Source organism: Asterias rubens, chromosome 5 (genome assembly GCF_902459465.1).
Source record: "Asterias rubens chromosome 5, eAstRub1.3, whole genome shotgun sequence".
Taxonomy (NCBI): Eukaryota; Metazoa; Echinodermata; class Asteroidea; order Forcipulatida; family Asteriidae; genus Asterias; species Asterias rubens.
Genome location: NC_047066.1, coordinates 18955332 through 18980834, shown reverse-complemented (window position 1 = coordinate 18980834; position 25503 = coordinate 18955332). Strand labels below are relative to the sequence as shown.

The window sequence follows — 25503 nt, the reverse complement described above, 5'->3', positions numbered from 1 at the left end:
TAAGGGATGACCAAAAATATGTTTTATTTACCTTTATCGATCAAAAACAAAGTTTCTATTTTTAAAAAATGTAAAAATATAGACCCCAAAGAAGTGCAAAACCACATTTAAAAAAAATCACTAAAATATTTTGTTTTCACCCTCCCATCATTCAACAGCCCTGTATTGGAAAGTGGGTAGTGCGACAAGCGACTCATTTTTGTAGAGCCCGTAACATATGTGGCTTGTTACAGTGTGCCATTTTGATTTTATCACACGATCAAGCAGCGAACGACTTCTCTTGTATAGCAGAGCAAAATGCTTCACAAAATGAATCAGTTGCTACTAAAAAATCATCATTTGCAACTAAATGTTTATCCATTCCCTTTGTTTACCCAGGGTGAGCCAAATCAGTAAACAAGTAACTGGTTTCCATTTGGGCCCTGCATGTTGGCATTCTGCCGTTGATTTCACAAAACTCTTCCTAACTTAAGACTAATCTTAGGACTTAGGACGAGTCCCAACCTTGCACTGTAGCATGCAGACCTTAAGATTAGTCCTAAGTTAGGAAGAGTTACTCGTCCTAACTCGAGATAACACGAGTCCTAACTCTTTGTGAAATCGACGGCAGTGTGCACAAAGTAAGTTCATTCAAATTTTTTTGCTACGAAAAAGTGCTGGACAAAATCGTTCCCAATCATGCCTGGAAAGCTATGTACTTGGTAACCCAACGCAGGGCTCGAATTTGGAGAAAGAATCAACTGGACTGCATGGCTTGTACATGCAGCTCAAAACAGTTACTGGACCAACGAATTTGTTAACTCTGTTGCCCCTAGTCTTGGCCTTGATGCCCCTTCAAAAGTTTCCTATTATAAACATGAAGGTTTTCCAATGAAAGTGCCCTTTGCCCCCCAAAATGACCTTGCCATCTCAAAGATAAAATTCCAGGCCTGAAAAGGGCACTGATCTTAAAGTATGTGAATAACTTTTTAAGGGGCACCAAGGCCAAAATCAGGGAAACAGAAGCCATGGCCTCTGTCGAATTCCAGGCCTGAGAAATTGAGTTTGATTTGCTAAACTGCTCGGAGGCGATACGTTGTCTGAATAACATGTAGGGCTTATTTCCAAGAACAATAAAGGTATTTCAAGAACTATACGTATTTAACCCATTTTAGATGTTCATGCATCCCTTTAGAGTGTTTCCATAGATGGCATTGCCCAGGACATCATGGCCATATGGCTAGTGGATCAATGTTTCATGCATAATGTGTAATATTTAACACATTATTCAGAAGAAACGTACGGATCCTTGTGGTTGGGCAAAGTCCAAGCACTGTTTGGAGCTTTCTAGCTGAGTTGCCGGCTACGTAGCAGATATGCCACGTTTGCGACGTATACATAATGTAGAATGCGTGGGTCTTTTGGACACCCTGTTTTAAATTTGGACATCTTGTTTTATCTGGCATTAGCATATATTGTACAAGTGCACACCCGGTTTTAAATTTCCAGCAAATTTGGACACCATTTTACAAAATCCTGGCTTAAAACCTTTGCCACGACATGACATGTACATGTACTGTACTCAGGAAGTACCGTCATTATAATCTGATTTGAAGTTGAAAGTGGTTGTCATTTGTATTTGCCGAAGGTTTAAATTAACACAACTTTTGGTTTATTTCGTTTCATTTCATTCATTATTTATTTCTGGTTGTGAAACTACGCTCTCGCGGAAAAGTGATATTAATCACTGTACTAGCCAAGAACCCAGGAAAGAAGACACAGGAAGTTTCAGTTTTAGATGTGGGAGGAAAGCCCCAGGGTCTTATTCCAGGAAAAACCCTTGTGGTCAAGCCAGTCCCTTCCCTTCAACCCCCCCCCCCCTTTTGTCCCCCTATTCATTATAGCTTTCTAACCCCCACTTCACTGCTTATGTTTCACTTAGTTACCTGTTCCTATTTGTTCTGTCGTCAGTTAGCCTTCGAGAAAGACTCTGCTAGGGTCGAAGCGTCAGGCCATTAACTATCTTTTGCATTCCAGGGAAAACCCACGCAGTCAAGTAGGGACTGAAACTAAAGCCTAGGCAACTAGTGCTTGGTCGAGTTGCGACTACCGTTTATCAACTACCCGATTGACCGAGCCGCCACGACAACTGCAAAAATAGTTGTGACTTCCTGCTTGATGAACTAATCATGTCTCTCCGAACTATTCTAGACAACATAGTTTAATAACGAAACACAATCAGACATCAATCCTTTCAGCATGAATTTTACTATATTGTGCCTGTGGCAAACAACATGCCGCAATGCATCTGGGGAATTAAAAATTAGTCGCAACTAGTGTTGAGGGGCGACTAGTCGAGTAGCAAATTTCACCAGTCGCCCAGGCTTACTGGAAACCAAATCCATACAGTGCCCCTAGTCGCAAAAAGAGTTGAGGGGCAACAAGTCGAGTAGAAAATTTCCCCAGTCGCCCAGGCTTTATACTGAAAACCAAATCCACACAGTGCCCCTATTCGCAAATAGTGTTGAGGGGCGACTAGTCGAGTAGAAAATTTCCCCAGTCACCCAGGCTTACTGAAAACCAAGTCCACACAGTGCCCCTATTCGCAAATAGTGTTGAGGGGCGACTAGTCGAGTAGAAAATTTCACCAGTCGCCCAGGCTTACTGAAAACCAAATCCACACAGTGCCCCTATTCGCAAATAGTGTTGAGGGGCGACTAGTCGAGTAGAAAATTTCACCAGTCGCCCAGGCTTACTGAAAACCAAATCCCCACAGTGCCTCTGGCGTAATTCGAACCGGGTCCTAGAGGTGGAAGGCTAAGAAAGATACCACCACGCCAACCTGACAGCCAAGAGATTTGTTACCAAAACGGCACCTACGTTTTCATGTCCATCCCTGATGACTTTGTGTAGGGTGTGGCAGAACTTCCAGCACAAGATGGCCGACCCCTGGAGAGGAAGTCTAAGCACTGAGGCCCAGAACACTGACAGACCCTTGTCAGTGAAGGAACCGATGATGATACCTGAGATTGAGGTTAAGGGTAGAATCTTGCTGGGGAAACGCTATTGTACACTGTACAAAAATGCAGTTTCAAGTACTTAGTTTACAAAAATTAAACTTTGCGTGGAGAATGTGGAATGTACATGTAGGCCAACACAATGGATCATGATCTCCACACTCTTCTTGCGTGGAGCGCTCATAGACAATTTCTGCACTCTTAAGTACGTTAAAGTTTGGTTTTGCATTTGCATTAATTTACCGCCTCCTCAAGACTTGTTTATATCCAGAACCATCCTAATTTGCTCCTCTTTTTGTTTCTCTATTTGCCTGTCGTTGGTCTAGGTTTTGTTTTTGTTCTTATGTTGCCCTCCCTTTGTTAATGTTAGGCGCTCTGTTCTTTGTATAGCACCGTATAAATGCTTTGTATTAGTGTTATTATTATTATTCATGAATTTTTATGATCTTCACACTCACTGTGCAAGACTAAAAGGAAAAGTGTATATGTTTGGTGATCACGCTTAAAACTAATGACAACAAAATGTTACTTAGTAAGAAGTACAGCAGCTTCCAATAGTAGAAACCATTTTGAGAATCATCTTTACTTGGAGGTTATGTGGTTGTGGAAAAAGATACGTTTTTATCCCCCCCCCCAAAAAAAAAAATAATAATAATATAGAAAAATAAATTGAATCTGAGAAACATAACTGTCAGCATTTGTGTATTCCAAAGACGAATTATTCTTCCGAACACTGCTCTGGATTTTTTGCGAAGTCTCAAAAACACTACCACCTTTTGAAATGAAATTTTCACAGGTTTGTTTGTTTTTTATATATATTTGGTTTGCGGTAACACCATGTGTGTGACTACTTGCTAGAGTTTGTTCTTAGAGAACTGTCTTACTTAATTCTACTACCGCGGAGTAGATTGTTTGGGTGTTCGGGAGACTTCTCAGTTCTGACAAGAACTGTCCTGCTTATTAACTATTACCTGGGCGGATGGTATAGAAATAGGCTGGGGCTACTACTTTAGCTTATAGGATTGTAATTAACTGTACTGCCGTGGAGTCAGTTCTTGGGTTTGGTCTCAACATTTCGACTAGCTTGATCTAGTCATCGTCAGGAGACTTGTTTTTTATAGTAGTAAAAAAATCGGACGATTCCCAAAACCAAAGGTCATAAGTTCCCTTTTTAAAGGGAACTAAACATTTTTAAAGGGTCTATTACCCTCTTTCAAACAAGAGATTTCTTGCATAGTGTTGCCAAGTATTATTTTATAAAGGATACTTCTTGCATGTTTCTCCTTGACAGGCACCTCAACAGTGTTGATGGCTTTGGTGACACTGATATTCTGAAAAGAAACAAAGAAAAAATAAGATTCATTTAGCTACTTGGCAATCTCGGTAGTGTAGTTGGTAAGACACTGCTCTAGAATTGCAAGGATCGTGGGTTCGAATCCCACCCGAGTATTATGCCTGTGATATTTTTTCACAGGACTCGGGAAAGAGTACCTATACAGTGCTAACACACATCGGTGTATGGGTAAAAAACCAAAATGAATAAAGAAAAAGTAATCAATTATTGTCAGGGCAAGGGCACCAAGGCATTATCTCCTTGGTAAAGGGCACCCTACACATGTCCTATGATGAAATTGTAAATTTCTACTAAGAGCATTTCAAGGGCACCAAGGCAATGACCAGGGTTGCCTCTGTGCTTGTATCAGGCCTGTATTCAGTATATCTCCAGCAGGACTTGAATTAACACGCGACACCCACAGCAATTGCCATGGTGCCCTGTGCTTATGATGTGGTGCCCTTTGCAAGGTTTAAATACCAAATTTACATTTTCCTCATAGAAGTGCCTAAATTTACAAGAGGGAAAACTGCTGTGCCCCTTCAAGCATTCTCCCTAAACAGTCGTCCAACATGAAAATACCCGAGGACCAATCGAAATTCACTCCAAGTGATCCGGCTGGCTAGTTCAGTTTGAAAAAGCATATTGGACAATTTCATTTCAAGAATAAAAAGCTGACAGACGGTGACAAATTATGTAGCTTACTATTCCTGCTGGCTATTAGTCACTGAAAAAGTAAAGGAAAACCCTGTACTCTCAGGACTGCCAAACTGGCCCTTTACACAAAATCCACAGGAGACTGTGGCAACTTCAAGTTAACAATACACAAGACATGGGGTTTCCACTTAATACTAGCAATGGTATGTTTGATTGTTTGTTTAGATGATCTTCCTGTCGAGGGAACGCCAGAAACTCCCACAAGGGGATGTACACATGTACATGAAGGCCTAAATGGCAAGCTGGCAACAGCCAATCTCATCGTCATAACACAAACATTGGCTTAAAGGCCGTGGACACTATTGGTAATTACTCAAAATATTTATTAGCATAAAACCTTTCTTGGTGACGAGTACTGGGGAGAAGTTGATGGTATAAAACATTGTGAGAAACGGCTCCCTCTGAAGTGCCAAAGTTTTCGAGAAAGAAGTAATTTTCCACGAATTTGATTTTGAGACCTCAGATTTAGAACTTGAGGTCTCTAAATCAACCATCTAAACGCACACAACTTCGTGTGACAAGGGTGTTTTTTTTTCTTTCATTATTATCTCGTGAGTTCGATGACCAATTGAGCTCAAATTTTCACAGGTTTGTTATTTTATGTATATGTTGAGAAGACTGGTCTTCAACAATTACCAATAGTGTCCAGTATCGTTAAGCCATGGACTTCTACTCCATACATATGTACGTATTCATGTACCCGTACGTACTGTATGAATTGCACAAATCAAGAAACTTTCATTCAAAGTAGATGAAAATAATAAATTCTAATTTCTAGCCATTGTGAAAGCAATGGTTAGCTTGGTAGGATTCAAACCTTCAATACGAACAGAAGAAACCTACACAATGTATCGTGCAGTGCACTTGTACACTCGCCTAGTCCTTTATGCCATTTTTGAGAGTCATAATGTAACATACGGAATGAACTGACACATGGTGGAAATGGTAGATGCGCATTGAGTGGCGGTGTATTGTGGAGGGGTTCAATGAGGGTTTACATTATTTATCATTTCATTAGCCTATTAAATATGACTAATGACCATGCTGCATACGTATAATACGTAGTGCTTTGAATACAAATTTCCATGACAACATGTCAAAAAATAAAAAGGTTTTAAACAATCTCACACTGCATGCTGTGAATGGACTTATATTGTGCCACCTTTATTCTATGTACGTTTCTATTGAACCATGGAGGTAGAAATCTCCATTGGACTAACCTGTTTATTGTGTTGCATTGTATCACTGAATGTTTTTATAACCTTGGTTTTTATTAAAGTAAGTAAATAAAGTGGGTCAAGGTACATCCACTGGAGGAGTTTCTAAGAAGAATTTCATTGTACTCTGAACTTTGTAAAGACCGGATAAAACTTCTGCACTTTACATACTGTCAGACTGTGGAGTGCATGTACATGAGTGTAATTTAACGGAACCATGCCGGAACTAAATGGTACCCTGTGTAATAATGTTGGCAATTCCATGGTAACTCGTGCTACACTTTATGGTGTCCTTTTACATACTTCAGGCTCCAGTTATTAAACATCTGATTTGAATCTTGATGTTTTGTATTTTGAAAGACAGCATCGAAGGCTAGATCCTCATAGTAATTTTATGAGAAAAATATTAACTGTGGTCAGCATGGGACAGCTGTGAATATTTCGATAACTTGTGCTCCGCGCAGAGGACAGGGTAAAAAATTGCTACATTGTACATGTAGTTGGACAAGATAGCACCCACAATAGCATGCGCTGTATGGGCATTTTCACCTATAGGTCGTCGTTCAATAAACAAGGATTCCTTTCACACGATGATGTAGCCCATGTCCTTGGTCAAAACTGCCGCTAATGTTAGATTTTGTCGTAGGTCCGGACCTCCGACAAAATGAAGCAATGTTGGACAAGATTTGACAAGGGACCCGGACACTCCAAAAAATTTGTGTCCTTTCACACGAAGTGCATAATTGTCAAATCTTACAACCATGCTACAATTTAGCAAGGGACCCTTGCTAAATTGCTCTCGTGTGAAAGGGGCTATAGTCATACTACTTGTACATTATGTAGTTTGCTTTCTTCTTTCTTTCCTCTTCTTTTTCTGTTCATTGACTGCATTGTCTACGGCAGGTCTGTTTGATTGTTTGTTTACAAGGGACCCTTGCTAAATTGCTCTCGTGTGAAAGGGGCTATAGTCATACTACTTGTACATTATGTAGTTTGATTGTTTGTTTACAAGGGACCCTTGCTAAATTGCTCTCGTGTGAAAGGGGCTATTATGTAGTTTGATTGTTTGTTTACAAGGGACCCTTGCTAAATTGCTCTCGTGTGAAAGGGGCTATAGTCATACTACTTGTACATTATGTAGTTTGCTTTCTTCTTTCTTTCCTCTTCTTTTTCTGTTCATTGACTGCATTGTCTACGGCAGGTCTGTTTGATTGTTTGTTTACTTAGTGTGTTCGTTTTTATCACTCAATTTGTGATTGTTCTGTTTGCACTTCTTTTGTAAATAACTTGTTATCTATCCAGGTAGGCTGAATCACAGTTGGACCATGACACGCCACACAGTGTATGGTGACTGACACAGTGCCTGCACTTTTGTGCTTAGCAAACCTACTTTCTTGACCTGTTTGTGTAAATATTGTGATTTTCTTTTGTCTGCATTGTTTGTCTGTTCACTAAATTTACATACATGTATGAACACAGTACAAATTTTAAACCTTCCACAGAGTGTAGGGCCCACATAATATTAATAATAATAACAATCAATTTTTATATAGCGCTTTATACACCAAAGATTTCTTAAAGCGCTTTAAACATTTTAGTAACCCTGGGGCCAATTTCACAAAGAGTTAGGACTAGTCCTAGGAGATATTAAAAACATATGGCTAGTCCTAAGTTAGGACGAGTAACTCGTCCTAACTCGAGATAAGACTAGTCTTAACTCTTTGTGAAATCCACCCCGGGTACATTATAATACAAACCAGTTACGGAGCACTACTACAGCCAAATTGCATGGCTCATAATGCTCTGTTGTTACAACATTTAACTACAGGTACCTACAGAGCAGACTTTTGATGCATACAATGTACATGATACACTGTACATTATATCACTCAGTCATGTCAGTGCAATGAAATTGGGCCCAGCACTGATTAGCACACTCTGTAATTCAATCCAATCTGATCTGCCATAATATTAAATAGTGACACATCAAGCATTAAGACAGTGGACACTATTGGTAATTGTCAAAGAGACTAGCCTTCACAGTTGGTGTATCTCAACATATGCATAAAATAACAAACCTGTGAAAATTTGAGCTCAAACGGTCATCGAAGTTGCGAGATAATAATGAAAGAAAAATAACACTTGTCAAACGAAGTCGTGTGCGTTTAGATGGTTGATTTCGAGACCTCAAGTTCTAAATCTGAGATCTCGAAATCAAATTCGTGGAAAATTATTTCTTTCTCGAAAACTATGTCATGTCAGAGGGAGCCGTTTCTCACAATGTTTTATACCATCAACCTCTCCCCATTACTGGCACCAAGAAAGGTTTTATGCCAATAATTATTTTGAGTAATTACCAATAGTGTCCACTGCCTTTAACCTATACCATAATAGTTTGAATACAAAACACTACACTGTAGTGTAAGTCTGGAGGTTGAATTTCACAAAACCTGTCAATGTACACAGCAATATGATCTGGAATAAACACCATTTTTAATGATTTCACAAGCACTGCATTGTATACTGCACAGCTGCCAATGCAGCACACACAAAAGTTTGTCCGATTTAATGCAAGGTCAAGCTATCATGTATTTTTAGAATGCACAAACCATCGACATGATCAAAGCAGACTTTGTTTTTGTTTTTCAATGTACATACTTGGTATTTGAAACGTTTCCGCAGGTTTAGACCATTGAGAATTCTTGTGTCAAAAGTACCTTGTACATGTATGGTGTTTTATGCATTGAACCTGATAGCGCAATCACTAATGCGGCTACGCAGGCTTGCAAGTAAGACTTGTCAAACCATTTGTACTTGAAAATACACCACTCTACCCATGTAGTTCCCTAGAATTAAATAATTTGTTTTTTTACAAATGCCTCATATTACTAAGCCTGATATAATGACTTGGTACGTATAGGATTTGAGGCAAAAATGTATACGTACTGTACAAATAACAATTTGTAAAGTTTGGTGGAAGTCCTACTGAGATTGGCAGTAGATGTTTGTAGTTCAAGGCTGAATAGGCCTAATATTATAGTAAAATCTTTCATAAGATAAAAGGCGACTTCCTGTTTTAAAGTTCAACGTGCATACATGGGGCTGTACACTGTGTGAATCTCAGTGAACGATTTCCTGTGTATTGAATATAACATGCAGCAACTACGAAGTACATGTACATATGTGTACACTAAATTGGCACTTCATGATTCCGCCCAATATCAAATACATTGCATCAATTGCTGTCTTGCAATAATAATTTTGTGCTGATCCTTTGAAATACACATTCTTGCAAGGTGTTCCTTAAAAACAGACTATTAAAGACACTGGACACTATTGGTAATTGTCGATGACCAGTCTTCTCACGTGGTGTAACTGTAACTCAACACGAATAAAATAACAAACCTGTAAAAATTTGTGGTTGATTGGTCGTCGAAGTTGCGAGAGAATAATGGAAGAAAAAACGCCTTTGTTGCACAAGTTGTGTGCTTTCAGATGCTTGATTTTGAGACCTCAAAATCAAATTCTACAGTCTTGAAATCAAATTCAAGTATTTTAGTGAGAAATAACTCCTTTCTCAAAAAAAACTACGTTACTTTAGAGGGAGCTGTTTCTCACAATGTTTTATACTATCAACAGCTCTCCATTACTTGTTACCAAGTAAAGTTTTATGCTTATAATTATTTTGAGTAATTACCAATAGTGTCCAGTGCCTTTAAGGACCTCTGGGGAAATTGGAATGCATTTATTTGATATTATGACCAGGAGCAATTGCCTAATTCCTACAATGAACAAGCCTGATGCTTCATGGACATTGCCTTGGTGCCCTTGAAACGCTCAGATAGGGTAAGGTGCCCTTTCCCAATGAGAAAATGCCCTAAGGTGCCCTTACAAAAACGAAGCATACAGACATGGAGAAGGAATTCAAGGCAAGTCAGCACATTATGTAGGCCTGCATGAATTGCTGAATATCAGACACAGCTTTACATTCCATCCGAAAGGGTTAAAAAATAATAAAAAAAGAGTTTGGCTCAAGGGACACCACTGAGGGATACTGCTGACTGGAACCGCAAACACTCAGCCTGACAATAGACCGATCCATTAAGCCCCGCCCCATTGCGTATTGACCAATATCACAACCCAACGAAGGTCAGACAAATAAGGTCCGAAATGCGTGCGAATATCTTTGGTGCGCGCAGCAGATTGTGCAGAAAGGCATTGGAGAGGCTCACATGTTCTTGCTCACACGTGTTCCTGCTCACACGTGCGTCGTGGGCGGATCCTAATGGAATGGTCTATTCAGCAGAACTTGAGTCTTGTTTAAAAAAAATAAGAGTTCCCATTTGAGAATGAGACAAGACCAAGACCAAGGGTTTCAAACAAAGACCAATACCTACATAAAGTACATGTGTATGTGAGGTCATAAACCCTGATCAAAACCTTCACGAAACCTTTATCATATTTATAAATAAACTAATAATAAAACCATAAAAAGAGTCACTTTTGTTAATCTGTTTCTTTTGGATTGTACACTTTCAAAAACATGTGACGTTTATGTTGTCTCTTGTTAGCATAACTTTCATTTTAAAACAGTGTGATTTAATTGAGAACCTTTAGCCATAGACATGACAGACTGGACATATGTAGGATTTTTTTAAAAGAGTATGCATCTCATTTTCAACTGAGCAACTAAAATGTACTCTACAGTAGTTTTCAATAAATTCGCAATCCAATCACGCTGCGAAAATGTCATAAAACTTTGTGTTCAATAACTTTCAAATTTGATGACATTTTTTGTAAAAGAAAAACAACAGTTTATGTGTCGTTCGAGAGGGATTTTGTTTTAAATTCATACTGATGACCAAATTACCAGATGTATTTTGATTTAAATTCAGATACAGCAACAGTGGATTGTATCTTATGGCAGTATTATTTCTTTAGAGGACTGGCAATTGACATACATGTAGTAATACCGGTACTGGTGATGAACTAAACTGTTACTCGGTTTACAATTTTAGGCAATTTTGTTTATATAATAATTAGGGGGAAAATCATAACAGAGTATGTATACGTAGTAATACCGGTACTGGTGATGAACTAAATTGTTACTCGGTTTACAATTTTAGGCAATTTTGTTTATATAATAATTAGGGGGAAAAACATAACAGAGTATGTATACATAAATTATAAGTAAATCTTGATGTTGAATGGTGATGTAATAATTGAATTTTGAACAGTTCCTTTCTAGGAACAACACTCAATATGTGAGTTCAGGTCAGAAGGAGATCATTCCTACCTATATTTTAATGCACTAATCAAAATGCATGGATACAAGAACATGTTGCTCTTCTCTTGGTCCATCTTGTCCCTCGCAAGGGATAAGGGTTACGATTATTGCACATTTTGTCAACTGAACTAACTCACTATGTCACAAACTAGCCTATATAAAAATTATATGAGCAATTAAGTGCTCCGTCCAAGTCAATGTTAAGTTATTTTAATACACAGTTGCTTGAACTTATCTTGAATACAATTTTAATTTCATAATTTCATACCATATACGTCAATTATTATTACATTTGAATCAACTGTAAGACTGCGATTAAACATAGACTAGAGTAGTACTATTTTATTATTAATTAGCACTGTAGCAGCTGCAGAGGATGGAAACTACAAAACATTCATCAACATCATGAAAGAAAATACAAATTACAAGGCTTACTTTTAAATGTTTAGTAAAATGTTAAAACTTCGTTGTTCGTTCGTGACGGGCTCGATATTATCATATTGTGTGTACAAATCTGTCAATGTCACCGAAAGACTGACGCAAGTGACTGACAATAGCACTGACAAAGTACAGTCAGTGTCATTGTGTCACACGTACTGTGGTGCATGCTTCTACCCAAACAAAATGAACAACATTTCGTTGCTGACCGCTTGACACACAGGTCAAGCTTTAACATTTTCTTCATATTTCCTACCTGGTGTTTGATGAAATTCTGACGTTCAGCTTCCAAGCTATCCGTGCTTCTCCTAGTTGATAATCTCCCAGCCATAATGACTGATGTTTCTTCCAGGGTACTACAATCCAAAGTGTAGAAAATGGCTTCACCAAACGACTTTTCACGCACAAAACTAAAAAGTGGTGTGTGTATGACCCAGTTTATTGGTCCGGAACTAACTCTTTTTGACCAACAGAGGGGGTATGCATCATTTGCAGTCGGTTTAGTAAACTTGCACGTAGTCCGTTCTCTCAAAAGTCACGATGAACGGACTAAGTCGATTCCTAAACAAATACTTATTCTGGAGTTTATTAGCTGTGAAATTCTCCATTTCTCTGTTACCAATTTACCAACAGATTTTAAAATGTGCAAATTTGTTAAATGCGGTCACTACAAGGATAGTTGTGTAGTCCTGATGGTTTAAAAAAAAAAAAAAGCTCGTTTACCAAAGTGGAGCCAGTCTGATCTGGCATGCAATTCCCTTGCGGGGAAAAATCGGGGGCGGTTTACGGTTCCCGGAAAGGGTGTAACCAAACTAAACAGTCTATTACTCAGTAATTTGTTGACATTGGAAATGAAACTGTAAAAATATTTGTGATGTCTAACTTAATGTCCCTAAATAAAATGTCATAAAAGGGCGTACACTAACGGTCATAAGATTGGAAATAAAGTTAATTTTCAAAGCTCTACACTTATAACTTTTACTGGACACTATTTGTAACTGTCAAAGAACAGTCGTCTCACTTCTCTAAACATATGCATAAAATAACAAACCTGTGAAAATTTGAGCTCAATTGGTCATCGAACTCACAAGATAATAATGAAAGAAAAAAACACCCTTGTCACACGAAGTTGTGTGCGTTTAGATGGTTGATTTAGAGACCTCAAGTTCTAAACTTGAGGTCTCGAAATCAAATTCGTGGAAAATTACTTCTTTCTCGAAAACTACGTCACTTCAGAGGGAGCCGTTTCTCACAATGTTTTGTACTATCAACCTCTCCCCATTACTCGTTACCAAGTAAGGTTTTATGCTAATAATTATTTTGAGTAATTACCAATAGTGTCCACTGCCTTTAAAGATGGACAACCTAATGTGATTCCCAATTATTCAGTTTTTGAATACTGTACTTCTTTTTTGTTTGAAAACTGAAAAAAACACAAGTTGTTTTTTCTTCTTCACAGTCTCTCCCCCACAAGTGTTTTTCTGTGGCTCTAATGACAAATTATCTCACTTTCACTTGCGTTATTTCATGTTCATTTGGATCAAAAAAATATTATTCCAACAAAAATTGAATTAATATTGAAAAGGGAACATGACATTTTGTACAAATTCTCTCAAAGCAAAATACTATCTTCTTGTACTAAAGTTATTTCATAACATTTATTTACAACTTTACAATAATTTACAAATTTTACATTGGTTCTTTTGGCCATTCTGTTAAAGTTAAAGGAACAATACAGAATTGGTTTTTGCTAACAAAACAGTTGCTGGCAGTGTAAGCTCTTTATGTAATCCACCATATACATAAACTGACAAACCTGTAGAAGTTTGAGACCATTTGGCCACCTGGGTCACGAGAGAATAGTGAAAAATCGATTACAAAATTTTGCATTGCATCAATGCCAAAACAAAAATGAATAAAACGCTCACTGAGCGATAAACTCAAAACGCGAAAATTTGATTATTTATTTCTCATCAAATATGAAATTTCAGACAGTCATATTTCAAGGGATGTTTTCAACTATCATCATCATTAGACCGTGTAAGGTTTATGTAAATCTGTGATCTTCACGATTTTTGTTTCTCACCAATTCTGTAACGTTCCTTTAAAGACAAAAGTCAGTGTGAGGCACAACGAAAACACTGTTTGGACATTATTTTGTTACAAATGTTAAATGATAATGTTTTGGGTCAAATGGAACATTTTGTAAAAGGTATTACTAAAAAGTAAATCCTGGAAAAACATCCTGATAAAACAGCATAAAAATGTTAATAGGCTAAGCGGTTTGTGATTACAATTTATGTGTAGATTTTTGCTCTTTGTGAACTAATGTTGGTCTTACAGAGAGGTTTGCGGTAACACCATGTAATGACTATCTCTAATGAGTTGGGTTGGCTCTGAAAAGAACTGTTGGTTTCAACTCGACGTTTCGATCAGTATGCTCTGATCGTCTTCTGGAGAAAGCTGGGTGTACATGGTGTTACCGTAAACCTTTCTGTATCGTATTTCCACCATGCAAAGTTTCAAATCCTACTAATGTAGGTCTTGCTTGTTGTCCTACTGCTGCATGCTGGTGAGTAGATTTTTGAAATTTGGGAGCCTACTGAGCTATAAAAAGAACTGTCCTGCTAATTAACTACTACCCGGGCCCGATTTCATAGCGCTGCTTAACTTTAAGCAAATTTGCGTGCTTACTGTAGCAGAAAAATTTGCTTAAGCAAGTTTGCGTATTTCACAAGTTAGCAGAAACATTGGGCGGCCATATTGCGTGTTTACCATGGATTTGCATTGTGACATCATTTATTTTCGTTTGGTAAGCACCGAAAGGTTAGCATGCCTTTTCGTTTGCTTACAATTAGCAGCGCTATGAAATGGAAAACACACAGTAAGCACAAAATCGGCCGCTAAGCAGCGCTATGAAATTGGGCCCTGGAAGGAAGGAAGGATATTGGCATGGACTAATACTCTCGCTTAGTGGACCTAGGGGACTTCTTGTTATTAACTTCACTGCCACGGAGTGAGTTCTTAATGCGCCTTATTTTTGGCCATGCGAGGGCGCTATAAATAGTATTTTTATCACTTCCGGGGGTATACGCGATTCGCCCTGCACAGATTAATAGGCGTTCTGTCACTTTTGTTGTATTTGCTTTAGAGGTGGATTATAACGGCTCCTTTAAAAGTCTAATTGCCCGTGATGGATTAGATGTCTATGGTGGTAATGTGTTCCAATCTTTAATAACTGTTTTGGGTATGAATGAATATACCCCCGGAAGTGATTGAGAGCGCCGAAGACCACATCAGATTCCCCCAAGTGGCCCGAGTGAAACTTCATGATCTATTGTCTGGTCATCAGTCGCAAGATTATAAAGTGTTGTCGAAACATATGCAAATCACGCTAGTGGCACATACCGACCCATGACCTCAGGATGACCATCCTCAAGGTCAAAGATCGTGTCAAATTCCTGCAAGTGGAACTTCATGATTTGGTGTCTTGTCATGATCCGCAGAGCGAGGAAGCCGCAGATGACCTCAAAGACTATGAAGAGGAGTTGGACAATGTGAATGGCACGCTCGACTGGGAGTGGCATCGCACGCTCCACAGCGAGCAGGAAAATGATGAGGGGGAGTTGAAGTACTAGTGTAAGGAGCCAGAATCCAGCCAGCTCTGGAACCTGAAAAGAACCACAATTATAGCACTGGATTGAGTATACCCGTTTTTCTTTCAAAAATACCAAAAAAGAAGTCAAAAATAATCCATTGTACAGTGTACACAAACTGAAATTCTTTTTAAACATACTCTGCTCATTCTCCTGAAGATGAGCAGAGTAGTGTTCGAAACGTCGGGACCAAACCGGCTCTTTTTAGAGCCACCACTCCTTCAAAAGAGATTTCACCCATGGTTGTACCCGTAAGTTTACTACTCATATTTACATCTATAGTTACTCTTATTCTCCACACCATGCAAAGCTTCAAACACCATTTATTTATGAACCATATCACAAGCCAAGTGTTGCAGTACCCACTGTTAGTTACAGGATTCAAACTAGCTTCTTGTCACCTGGCTTGCTCGGTGTTCTGGTGGTTAAAGGGAAGGTACACGTTTGGAAATTGTCAAAGACCAGTCTTCTCACTTGGCGTAGCCCAACATAAGCATAAAATAACAAGCCTGTGAAAATTTGGGCTCAATCGGTCATCGAAGTTGCGTGAAAATGATGAAAGAAAAAATACCCTTGTTGGACAAATTTGTGTGCTTTCAGATAGGAATAAAAGACTTCTAGCTAGGTAGTCTTTTATTATTTTTAGTATTTTATTATTTTAGTGAGAAATTACCTCTTTCTCAAAAACTACGTTGCTTCAGAGGGAGTCGTTTCCGACAATGTTTTATACTATCAACAGCTCTACAATGCTCATTACCAAGTCAGTTTTTAAGTTAATATTTGTTTTGAGTAATTACCAAACGTGTACCTTCCCTTTAAAGGATTTGGGTACCTTTTCAAAATGTCCATAGATTTACATTAAACTTACAGGGTTTGAAGATAATGATAGTGGAAAGCTTCCCTTCAAATATTACTTACTGAGGTGCTGCAGTTTTTGAGAAATGAGTAAAACAATGTCGTGAAAATACGTTTGTAAATCATTAAAATAATATTCGTCTCATGAGACGAAAATTATTTTCATGACATTGTTTTACTCATTTCCAAAAAACTGCAGCACCTCAGCACGTAATATTTACGTAATATATCAGGGAAGCTTTCTACTATCATTATCTTCAAACTGTGTAAGTTTAGTGTAAATCTTGTGTTTTTTGTCCTACAAAAGTTACATAGACCCTTTATTAAGATACCTGCTCTAGAATGTGGGGGTCATTTGTGCCAATCCGAGCCTGTGGTATTTGTTTTCCCTGCAAGACTTGGGAACGCACATGCTTATCACACACCGATGAAGGGTAACAAACTTTTTAAACATATTTAAATATTCCCCACTATTTTTATATTTCAATGCAATGATTATTTCCACGTTTCCTACCCTTTCTTGAAGGTTGCCGAGGTATCCTAGATACAGCCTCATCACCTCTGTGCCTCCCATCACTACGTAGATAGTCACAGACACAAAGCGGAATATGTCATCCAAGTAGTAGAACTGAGCATTTGGAGATAACAATATAGAGAATAAGTCGTATTAAAAACTTTTTATTAGAAAAGACAGATTTGATGGGCCTGCTAATGCAACAAATTTACCGGGTATCTAACACGATTTGTTTCCAGAATCAGTTAACTTGGCCAAACACAGTGTGGTGTACCGCACAGTTTTAATTTGCTATCACATTTAAATTGGGTAGTGCTTTCTGCTCTACCGACCAGGCTTCGGACTGATGATGCCCAAGCCTACATCCGTATGGACTGTAAAAGGGGCAACCCTGTTTCAGCCCTAGGAGTAGGTGGCAATGGCCTCTGAAAAAAAATAATTGTAGCCCACACCTTGAAGTGGCCTTCAGGCTTTGTGTGTCTGGCGATGTGCATTTAAAAAAATGAAATAAAAAAATAACAGTAATAATAATTTGGGTGGCTAATCATCCTAACTTCCTGCTGAGAAGCTGATTTGTGAAGGGTGTTTGAGGTGCAGTATGCAGTTGGCAGCTAAACACATTGACCCATAATGATCCCACATAGTCAGTCAGAGATCAAAAGTGTTTGATTTTTCTGGAGGGAGAAAAAACAGAGGCCCGGTGAATATGTATTTGTGTGTTATAGTTTGTTAGCCATACACATGACATTTGAATAAAGTAGTGACTGGAAAAGTGTTCCCAAATTTATATTTTTATACAATACAAACACAACAACAATAGAAAACCAATTAGGAAAGAGGTATGTTTTGAGAACCTTCTTAAACACATCCACTGATAGTTGCGATAACGTAACCCTCCTCCCGTTGTCGGGAGGAGGGTTACGGTATCGCAACTAATCCACAGATGGAACAGATTTAATCTAGCTGAGAGAAGTTCATTCCACTCCTTAGCTGCTGTAACAGTGAATGTTTGATCTCCTTGCCTTACTACGAGTCATGGGAAAAGTAAGGCGAAATGGGTCTGCATTGGAGCGAAGATTTGTACGCAAAGGTTGATACAACTCAAGACATTCATTAAAATACACTGGTGCCTGATTGTGAAAGAACTTGTAAACGAATACAAGAATCTTAAATACAATCCTCTGTTTAATTGGTAACCAATGAAGCGATCTTAGAAGATGCATGGTATCATGATTGACGGCGATAAACGCATTATTGAATTGTGTGTGTCATGATGACACACACAATCCATTACACACACAGTGTCATGTGTGTGATACCATTACATTTTTTGTACCTTGAGCTGTAGGAGCGCCAATGCACTGATGATCCAGAACGGAAAGAAGAAAACATTGAAGTATAAAGCCATCTGAAGAGGAAGATTGGTGACCAGTTCATTCCCTGAAACAAAAGTAGAAAATTAGCATTCATTGTGTGTCAATGTGTTTATTGGTATGTGTTCAAAATTATTTCATAATAACCTTGGAAGCCGAGTGACTGACATGGCAACACAAAATCCTTCGGATACGGAGTTGCATCCGAATCTTTCTTCTCTTCTAAATCTATATTACATTTAAACAAAAAGTTATATCGAAAAATTAAATAAATATTATAATAACGTCATAAAACAAGTGGTAAAACGTCCTTTCAAACAAGTTCCATTGGTTATGATTTTATATAAACTAGTATGGTTATATGTATCAAATTTTACTCAATTGAAGAAAACTGTCAAATGTGATATATTCCTTTTTTTTTTTAAATAGATTATATTTATAAATAGAGTGGTAAAGTGGTGACTGGATTATGATACAGGAATTATTCCTACCAAATAATACTTTTTTGTATGCGTAAACTAATGACCGTTAGTGTTAACAAAACAATTCATTTGGGATAACTTTCCGTATGGCGTCACCACTTTTTCACCCTTTTTTACAAAAAGGGATAGATAGGGCCTATGATCTCATTGTCATTGAGGTTAGATACAATACTATATTACCATTAGGAAATATCGAATGAAAATGTGGTGGCGCCATACGGAAACTTTTCCTTTATTCGTACCACACCACAATTCATTCAATGCAACGAAGGAGTCCAACCTGGGCTATTCAAACAGTGGACTTGACAATAACGGTTGATCATGGATTGAATTGGACGAGTCGATGAGCCAATAATGATAAATGAAGTTGAACACACCAGGAAAACAACTTGGCGTATGTTTGTGCATTTTATTTAGTTTAATTCAATGATATTTTTTCAGAGTTGATCAATATCTTAAATAATCTATCCTTACCTGGCCTGATGACATGGTGTTGTCTGTTATCTCTTAAGGGTTTTGCAGGGAAAATTGCCTCTGAAAAAGAAGTCAATTTCTGTCTCATGTAGTCGGCTGCCATGTTGTTTACAATCACTAGCTATGGAGTGCGCCCTCTGTTGTTCAACATTCTCTTGGAAAAGTTCAAAATAATTTGCATAATAAAACGGTCCTCGTTGTTAGTGATCTGACACAGATAAAGAACTTTTGTCTGCGGTTTCTATTCTTTGCTCTATATTATTTGGTTTGTTATCTCAGGCATTACCACAGTATTATCCATTCAAAATTATTTCGTAATCACTGAGCTGAGTGACTCACTGACAACACAAACTCCTTTGAATACAAAATAAAGTAATGCCAAAATAAACACAAAGTGATGGCCACATGGAGAACAAATAACACATTTTATATAACACCCAAGCAGATCCTTGCCATTTGATTGGAGGATTGTCCGTCACGTGATAGCAAATAAAAGTACCATTGCACGCTGAGTCACTCGCCGTGCTTTTTCGTTCCATCCGAAAAGTACCATTGCACGCTGGCACGCTGCCAGCGTGCAATGGTACTTTTCGGATGGAACGAAAAAGCTGAGTAAAAACATCACTGCGTGCGCGTGTCTTTGGTAACGCAGCAGGTGTTACTGCAAGAAGGCATAGTAAAATTACTAGCATTCGGCTTCTACAGTTGAAATTGTTTGTTTTGAAAGTTGTTTCTTTCAATCAAAATGACAAAGATCTACTTGGATGTTATATAAAACAAATAATGAATGTTTTTCATTCGTGCAATGGTGCGAATATGTTCATTCGTTGAAAGCTGGAATGTTCCATTCAACTCGGCTCCGCCTCGTTGAATAGAACATTCCATCTTTCAACTCATGAACATATTCACACCATTGCACTCATAAATATTCATTATGTGTATAATATGGCTTATTTTCTCAATTTGTTTTGCTTGGCAATTCAGAAAAAGAAACTATAATCACCAAAAATTAAATGACATTTCTTAATTTGGTAACTAATTTTTAATGAACACACATTTTTAAACTCAGCCGACAATTCAGGAAACAAATCTTACTTCAGTTGAGGGAATCTTTTTTGAGTAATTACCAAGTGTCCACTGCCTTTAAGCATTGCACTGTACGGTTTAGAGCTAGCTGGATTCTCAAGGCTGTGGATGAGCATCTAGCACTGCCATTGTTTTTAAATAAGAACTTGGCACATAATTCTGAAAGTTTCATGAACTGATCACAATGAGTGAGTGAAAAATTAGTGGAATAAGCTCCATTTAAGAAATAGGCTGGAATAGAACATCATTTTCATCAGACAACTCACACCTGTTATCTACATGTTATTCCTTTTCCAAACAGTAGACTTAATTGGATCATGTACAAACCATTATGGCTGCTGACCAAAATCCAGCATGGTATTGGTTACTAGTTCTGCATAATTTAAAACAAAATTAACATTCCATAAAAATATACTACAAATCCTTACTTCTATTGCAAATCAAATATACTCCATGTGTACTCCATGCAAATCATAACATAATAGAACGGCGATGGGACAAATCTATTTAAATTATAAATAAACGATTCTTTTAAATACAATTGACATTTCAATGGCTTTTTTAGTGATACATGTATATGCTTTTATGCATCTTCTTCTTGGTTTTAACTTTTGTAGGAAATGTTTGCCCACGATTTATACATTGAGGTCAATTACTTCATAAATCAGGTACGCTATACATTTTTGCAGCCTTTACTTCTACAAGTTGTTTATCTCCAGTAAGGAAGATGCCAGTTAGACGTTTTCCATACACACATCCCGTGTCCAGACCAGTGGCATAGTCATACTGCTGTAGCCCCCTAACAGCGTCATGTCCAAAATACACATGGTCTGGTCCCGGCCACACACTCGCCCATGGCTGACCGACCTTTCTAGACTTCGTTGCTTTATAACGTCGCTCTTGATAGTCGCTTTCCGTATGATCATTAGCAGTGTCCTCGATTAGATTCCGCATAATGATCATTTCAACAGCATCTTGTGAAGCCAGGGGGAGTCCAGGAACTAGACCAGCATGCACGATTACAGATTTAAGCGAGGGCAGACTGATTGTATATGGGAGATCTATAAGCTGATCGAAATCCTCGTCAGACATTTCTCGCAGATATTCAAACTCCTCCTCGATGGGTTTGCCTTCTCGTAAAAACGCCATTTGACTAATGCACTTCTGGTCATGGTTTCCACGAACAGAGAAAGCGCCAAGTTGACGGACGAACTCCAACACTTCTTTATTTTTGGGTCCCTTATTAATTAGGTCTCCCACTAGTATTATTATGGAGTCAGGATCCCCGATAGTGATTCCAGCTTTGTCGATCAGAAGCTTCAATTCATCACAGCACCCGTGGACGTCACCGATCACAAAAACACGTTTGTCGGCAACGAAATCTGGTTCCAGTACAACATGTGGGACTTTGGCTGGGTGGAGTCGGAACTCGTTGTCGGTACGAAACTTTGGTGGGATGTCGTCCAGAGTTATCCTTTTCGCCATGCTGTTTAATCATCAGTTGAAAACTCCTCCCTGGATTCAAAAGAAATGAGACTCAATTCATTTAATGCTCACAAAACTTTTAAACCACATATTTCTTGTGTACCTTGTGCCAATTAAATAATTAGTGTTTCATTGTAATTAACATCAAAATCATACTGTGGGAAAAGTTTCCTTATGGCGCCACCACTTTTTCATTTGATAAATCTAATTTACCTCATTCAATGAGATATCATCCCGTCTTAGGACCTCTTGCGTTTACCTTGTTCGCCTCTCCCCTTGAAGATATTGTGGCGGGACCGGGGGGGTGGGGCCAAAAAGTCTGGTCTTGTTCGACGGGGACACCGGCCCCCCGGGTTAATTATCACACCCCAAAATATATTTATGAGCCCTGGTGCTCAGGTGAGCGGCTACCCAAACACAAGGGGGGACTAATAACGAGCGGCGGCTAAAGCCTGCGGGCGATTCGTTTGGTGGAGATGTACCACCACCTAGACTTAGATTAACCTCAAATTATAAACGAGCAGTTAGGAAACCTCAAATAACCTCACAAGGATTCATAGGTTCCAAGGCCCAATTAAATGGTTTATTTCAAGTACAATAATCAATAGATAATTCACAGGTTTATAATCACAACACAACCCAATAACCTCGCCTAATAATAGTATCAGGCCCTTAGACAATGCAATCAATAAATGCACTAAACCTCATACACAAGTTATACACAATTGGGCCCAGTGACAGGTGAACCTCACACCTCATACAAGTTACACAATCTTCTCAAATACAGACTATGCCTCACACGGCGTAACTTCTAACCCACAAAGCAGGAGGGAAATTCCCCAGGAACCTTCCAGCGATAAACAGTGTGCCTCACCGAACCACATACAAGTCGTGAATTCCCCGGGCTACACTCAACCGTTTTCTCTACCCGAGATGCGGTTATTCGCTCTCACACGACCTCAGTATTCGCAGTTCCAACGTAAGGAAACACAACACACGCTCCCGTTCCCAAAATCCCGGTACTCAAACTTATTAGTTACCTCGCTCTTCTATCTATACGGTCGGCGGTTCAATCCTCGATCCCTCGACAACCCAGCAACACGTAACCTCAATCCCTAAATGCTAGACTAGCCCAAGAGCAACACGTGGAGAGATAAACTTCGAGATCAGATAACACAGCACGCCGCAGAGAGAGAGAGAGAGCACGCCTCCAGCGCCGCCTGTTTTATAGCCAACGCGCAGACCCCACGCGACGCAGAAAGGCGCAGTAGACTGGCCACAGTCCACCAACTACACTCAACTTACACCCTGTTCCGCCACAATATCATCAAAAAAAAAAAAAAAAAATCACGACATTTCTTGCATGCTGTATGCGGATGATACGCAAATGTACCTGACCCTTAAACAAAATCAGATGTCCAACAGCGTTCTCAAACTTCATTCGTGCATTAAAGATATTAAGAACTGGTCTACCAATAATGGATTGAAATTAAACGAGGATAAAACAGAAATTCTCCATTTCACTAGCCGTTACCGTGCCTGTACTCCTCTTGTGTCATTCCAGCTTGACGACGATAACATCAATCCTGTTTCATTTGCTAGGAATCTTTGTGTCATCTTTGACAAAAACCTCACAATGTGCAATCATGTTAACCTTATCTGTAAGACTGCTTCCTTCGCACTTCACAAAATCGGCTCCATAAGAAAATATCTCGACACCAAAACTACTGAAACACTTGTTCATTCCCTCGTCATGTCTAGAATTGACACCTGCAACAGTCTTCTCTTTGGTTTACCGGATTCTCTTATTAAAAAACTGCAACGAGTTCAAAATTCAGCTGCTAGATTAGTCACATGCACTCGTCCACGTGATCACATAACTCCCATCCTACAAAATCTTCATTGGCTACCTGTTCAAGCTAGAATTAAATTCAAAATTCTCCTTTTAACTTTTCAATGTTTGCAAGGCACAGCCCCGATTTATCTCCAGGACCTAGTTCACAAATACATTCCTTCGAGAAATTTACGTTCTAAGTCAAAGTCTCTTCTTGTCATTTCCACCCGTTACAAAATCTTATGGTGCTCGCTCTTTCCAAGTAGCTGCAGCTGAACTGTGGAATGGCCTACCCGAGTCTGTCAAGGATGCTTCCACAGTTGACACATTCAAAAAACGCCTTAAAACTCATCTTTTCAACGTTTTTCAGTAACTTTCTTTGATGGTTCATTCTTCCTTTATTTTGTTTTCCTTAAAGCGCATAGGGACTTTGTTTTAGTGATATGCGCTATAGTATATAAATACGGTTTATTATTATTATTATTATCAATTGTAACTAAAAGTGAAGGGAAAAGTGGTGGCGCCATACGGAAAGTAATCCGGCAGTCGATTCAATTGTGTGCATTTTGAATGAAAAGCTACAACATTCAAGGACACACCGTAGGCAAGTAGTCAATCTTATCATTTTGTTCATTTTTACCCCGACTCCCAATACGGAGGAAATTATTTATAACATTCACCGAGTGCGTTCCACGTCGTGCAATTAGTACTCCATTGTTTATTCTAGCTGTCCATTCACTCCACCCCACTCCACTGCCACTCACTTTGTTCAGGACTTACCGAGGAATACCGAAGTCATGGAAGAATGAAAGCAACCTGCTTGTTTGGAATGGTCTCGCATTGTAATAAAAAAAGGAAGGGAAGTCCCCACATATCCTATCAGACTCTGATTCAGAGGAGGCGTCATCAAACAAAAACACGGCAAAGTCGTCGAGCGCCACCATTAGACAGAATGATGCCAGCCTATTGGCTATACAAAATATGTTTAGGACAAAGAATTAAGTTTATTATTTTTAGCAATCAAATCAAATCAAACAAAACAAACAAGTTTGAATACGATTAACAAATCACGAGTAAGAAACAAACAAAGAACAGTAACAAATAAATAAGATTAAATGAATTAACACCAATAGCATCATAGCTGTTTATGTTTTGTTGTTTAATATTGTTATTTAGAATTTCCCCCACGTGAAAATTTGTATAAACCGACAGAATAGTAACATAAAATAACGGACATCATTCAAGCTTTCTGAAAAAAGTTGGCACAAAAGCTTTTTTGTTTCTGTGTTTGAAAATTCATAGCACAACTAATAGTTGTACCGTTGGCATATCACTATTTCTACTGCTTTTTTTTAGGATGAACTCCACCCTAAACAGTTGTTTATTATTAGGTGTCGCCCATTAGTGACCATCCAGCAATGAGAAGATGTTTCAAAACGGTACAAGACTCAACAAAAAAAGCTAATAAATAATATGTTTATGAAATGTTAATGCTGTTTGGCCACATTCCCTGCTCATGTTCCACCAATTTGTGTCTTTGTTGTGCGCTTTTTTAACAAGGAACTCTTTTGAGGATTATTATTTTGGGGTGGGGGGAGGGGAGTGATGGCTCTTTTGTGCATTACAGGACCAAGGGTGGGGGGGGGGGGGCGGGTGGGGCTGTCTCTCTTCCCCAATTTACATGGAGGTATGACCCTTCGCTCGGCCCCAGCGGCCAGTCTATCCAGGACCGCTGGATGGGCTAATATCGCTTGCA

General features: G+C 38.7%; 3 protein-coding genes across 7 annotated transcripts in view; all 3 read right to left on the bottom strand.

Moving 5' to 3' along the window:
- LOC117290735 (huntingtin-interacting protein 1-like) overlaps nucleotides 1-12422 on the bottom strand; it is a 43662-nt gene extending 31240 nt beyond the window's left edge. For both annotated transcript variants that reach the window (XM_033772281.1, XM_033772280.1), the window contains exons 1-3: nucleotides 12245-12422; nucleotides 4264-4327; nucleotides 2860-3002 (exon numbers count right to left, since the gene is read on the bottom strand). In XM_033772281.1, the coding sequence (XP_033628172.1) occupies nucleotides 2860-3002; nucleotides 4264-4327; nucleotides 12245-12319 (282 nt within the window). In that variant the 5' untranslated portion in view covers nucleotides 12320-12422. The remainder of the gene's footprint in view (nucleotides 1-2859; nucleotides 3003-4263; nucleotides 4328-12244) is intronic.
- A 2778-nt stretch (nucleotides 12423-15200) lies between these two features.
- LOC117290264 (transmembrane protein 17-like) lies at nucleotides 15201-19763 on the bottom strand. Its single transcript, XM_033771565.1, has 4 exons — nucleotides 19343-19763; nucleotides 18350-18453; nucleotides 17014-17127; nucleotides 15201-15659 (listed from the first exon to the last, which is right to left on the bottom strand). The coding sequence occupies exons 1-4, from the start codon at nucleotides 19443-19445 to the stop codon at nucleotides 15378-15380; spliced, it is 603 nt and encodes a 200-aa protein (XP_033627456.1). The 5' UTR covers nucleotides 19446-19763; the 3' UTR covers nucleotides 15201-15377.
- A 1221-nt stretch (nucleotides 19764-20984) lies between these two features.
- LOC117290263 (bis(5'-nucleosyl)-tetraphosphatase PrpE [asymmetrical]-like) lies at nucleotides 20985-24653 on the bottom strand. Of its 4 annotated transcripts, none has more exons than XM_033771563.1 (2): nucleotides 24388-24653; nucleotides 20985-21943 (listed from the first exon to the last, which is right to left on the bottom strand). In XM_033771563.1, exon 2 carries the CDS (start codon nucleotides 21911-21913, stop codon nucleotides 21086-21088), a length of 828 nt encoding a protein of 275 aa, XP_033627454.1. In that variant the 5' UTR covers nucleotides 21914-21943; nucleotides 24388-24653; the 3' UTR covers nucleotides 20985-21085. The 4 variants fall into 4 exon arrangements, with proteins under 4 accessions (XP_033627454.1, XP_033627451.1, XP_033627455.1 ...); XM_033771560.1 differs by having other exon boundaries at nucleotides 24428-24653; XM_033771564.1 differs by having other exon boundaries at nucleotides 24512-24653.
- Between the last annotated feature and the right edge of the window lie 850 nt (nucleotides 24654-25503).

Bases quoted from the DNA above. Each gene is read 5' to 3' on its own strand.
- LOC117290264 (XM_033771565.1), bottom strand. From the start codon at position 19,445: ATGGCAGCCGACTACATGAGACAGAAATTGACTTCTTTTTCAGAGGCA. The intron at 17,128-18,349 runs GTACAAAAAATG...CCAAATGCTCAG, and splicing joins TGGCGCTCCTACAGCTCAAG to TTCTACTACTTGGATGACAT. The intron at 15,660-17,013 runs GTAGGAAACGTG...GGTTCTTTTCAG, and splicing joins TCGGCAACCTTCAAGAAAGG to GTTCCAGAGCTGGCTGGATT.
- LOC117290263 (XM_033771563.1), bottom strand. From the start codon at position 21,913: ATGGCGAAAAGGATAACTCTGGACGACATCCCACCAAAGTTTCGTACC.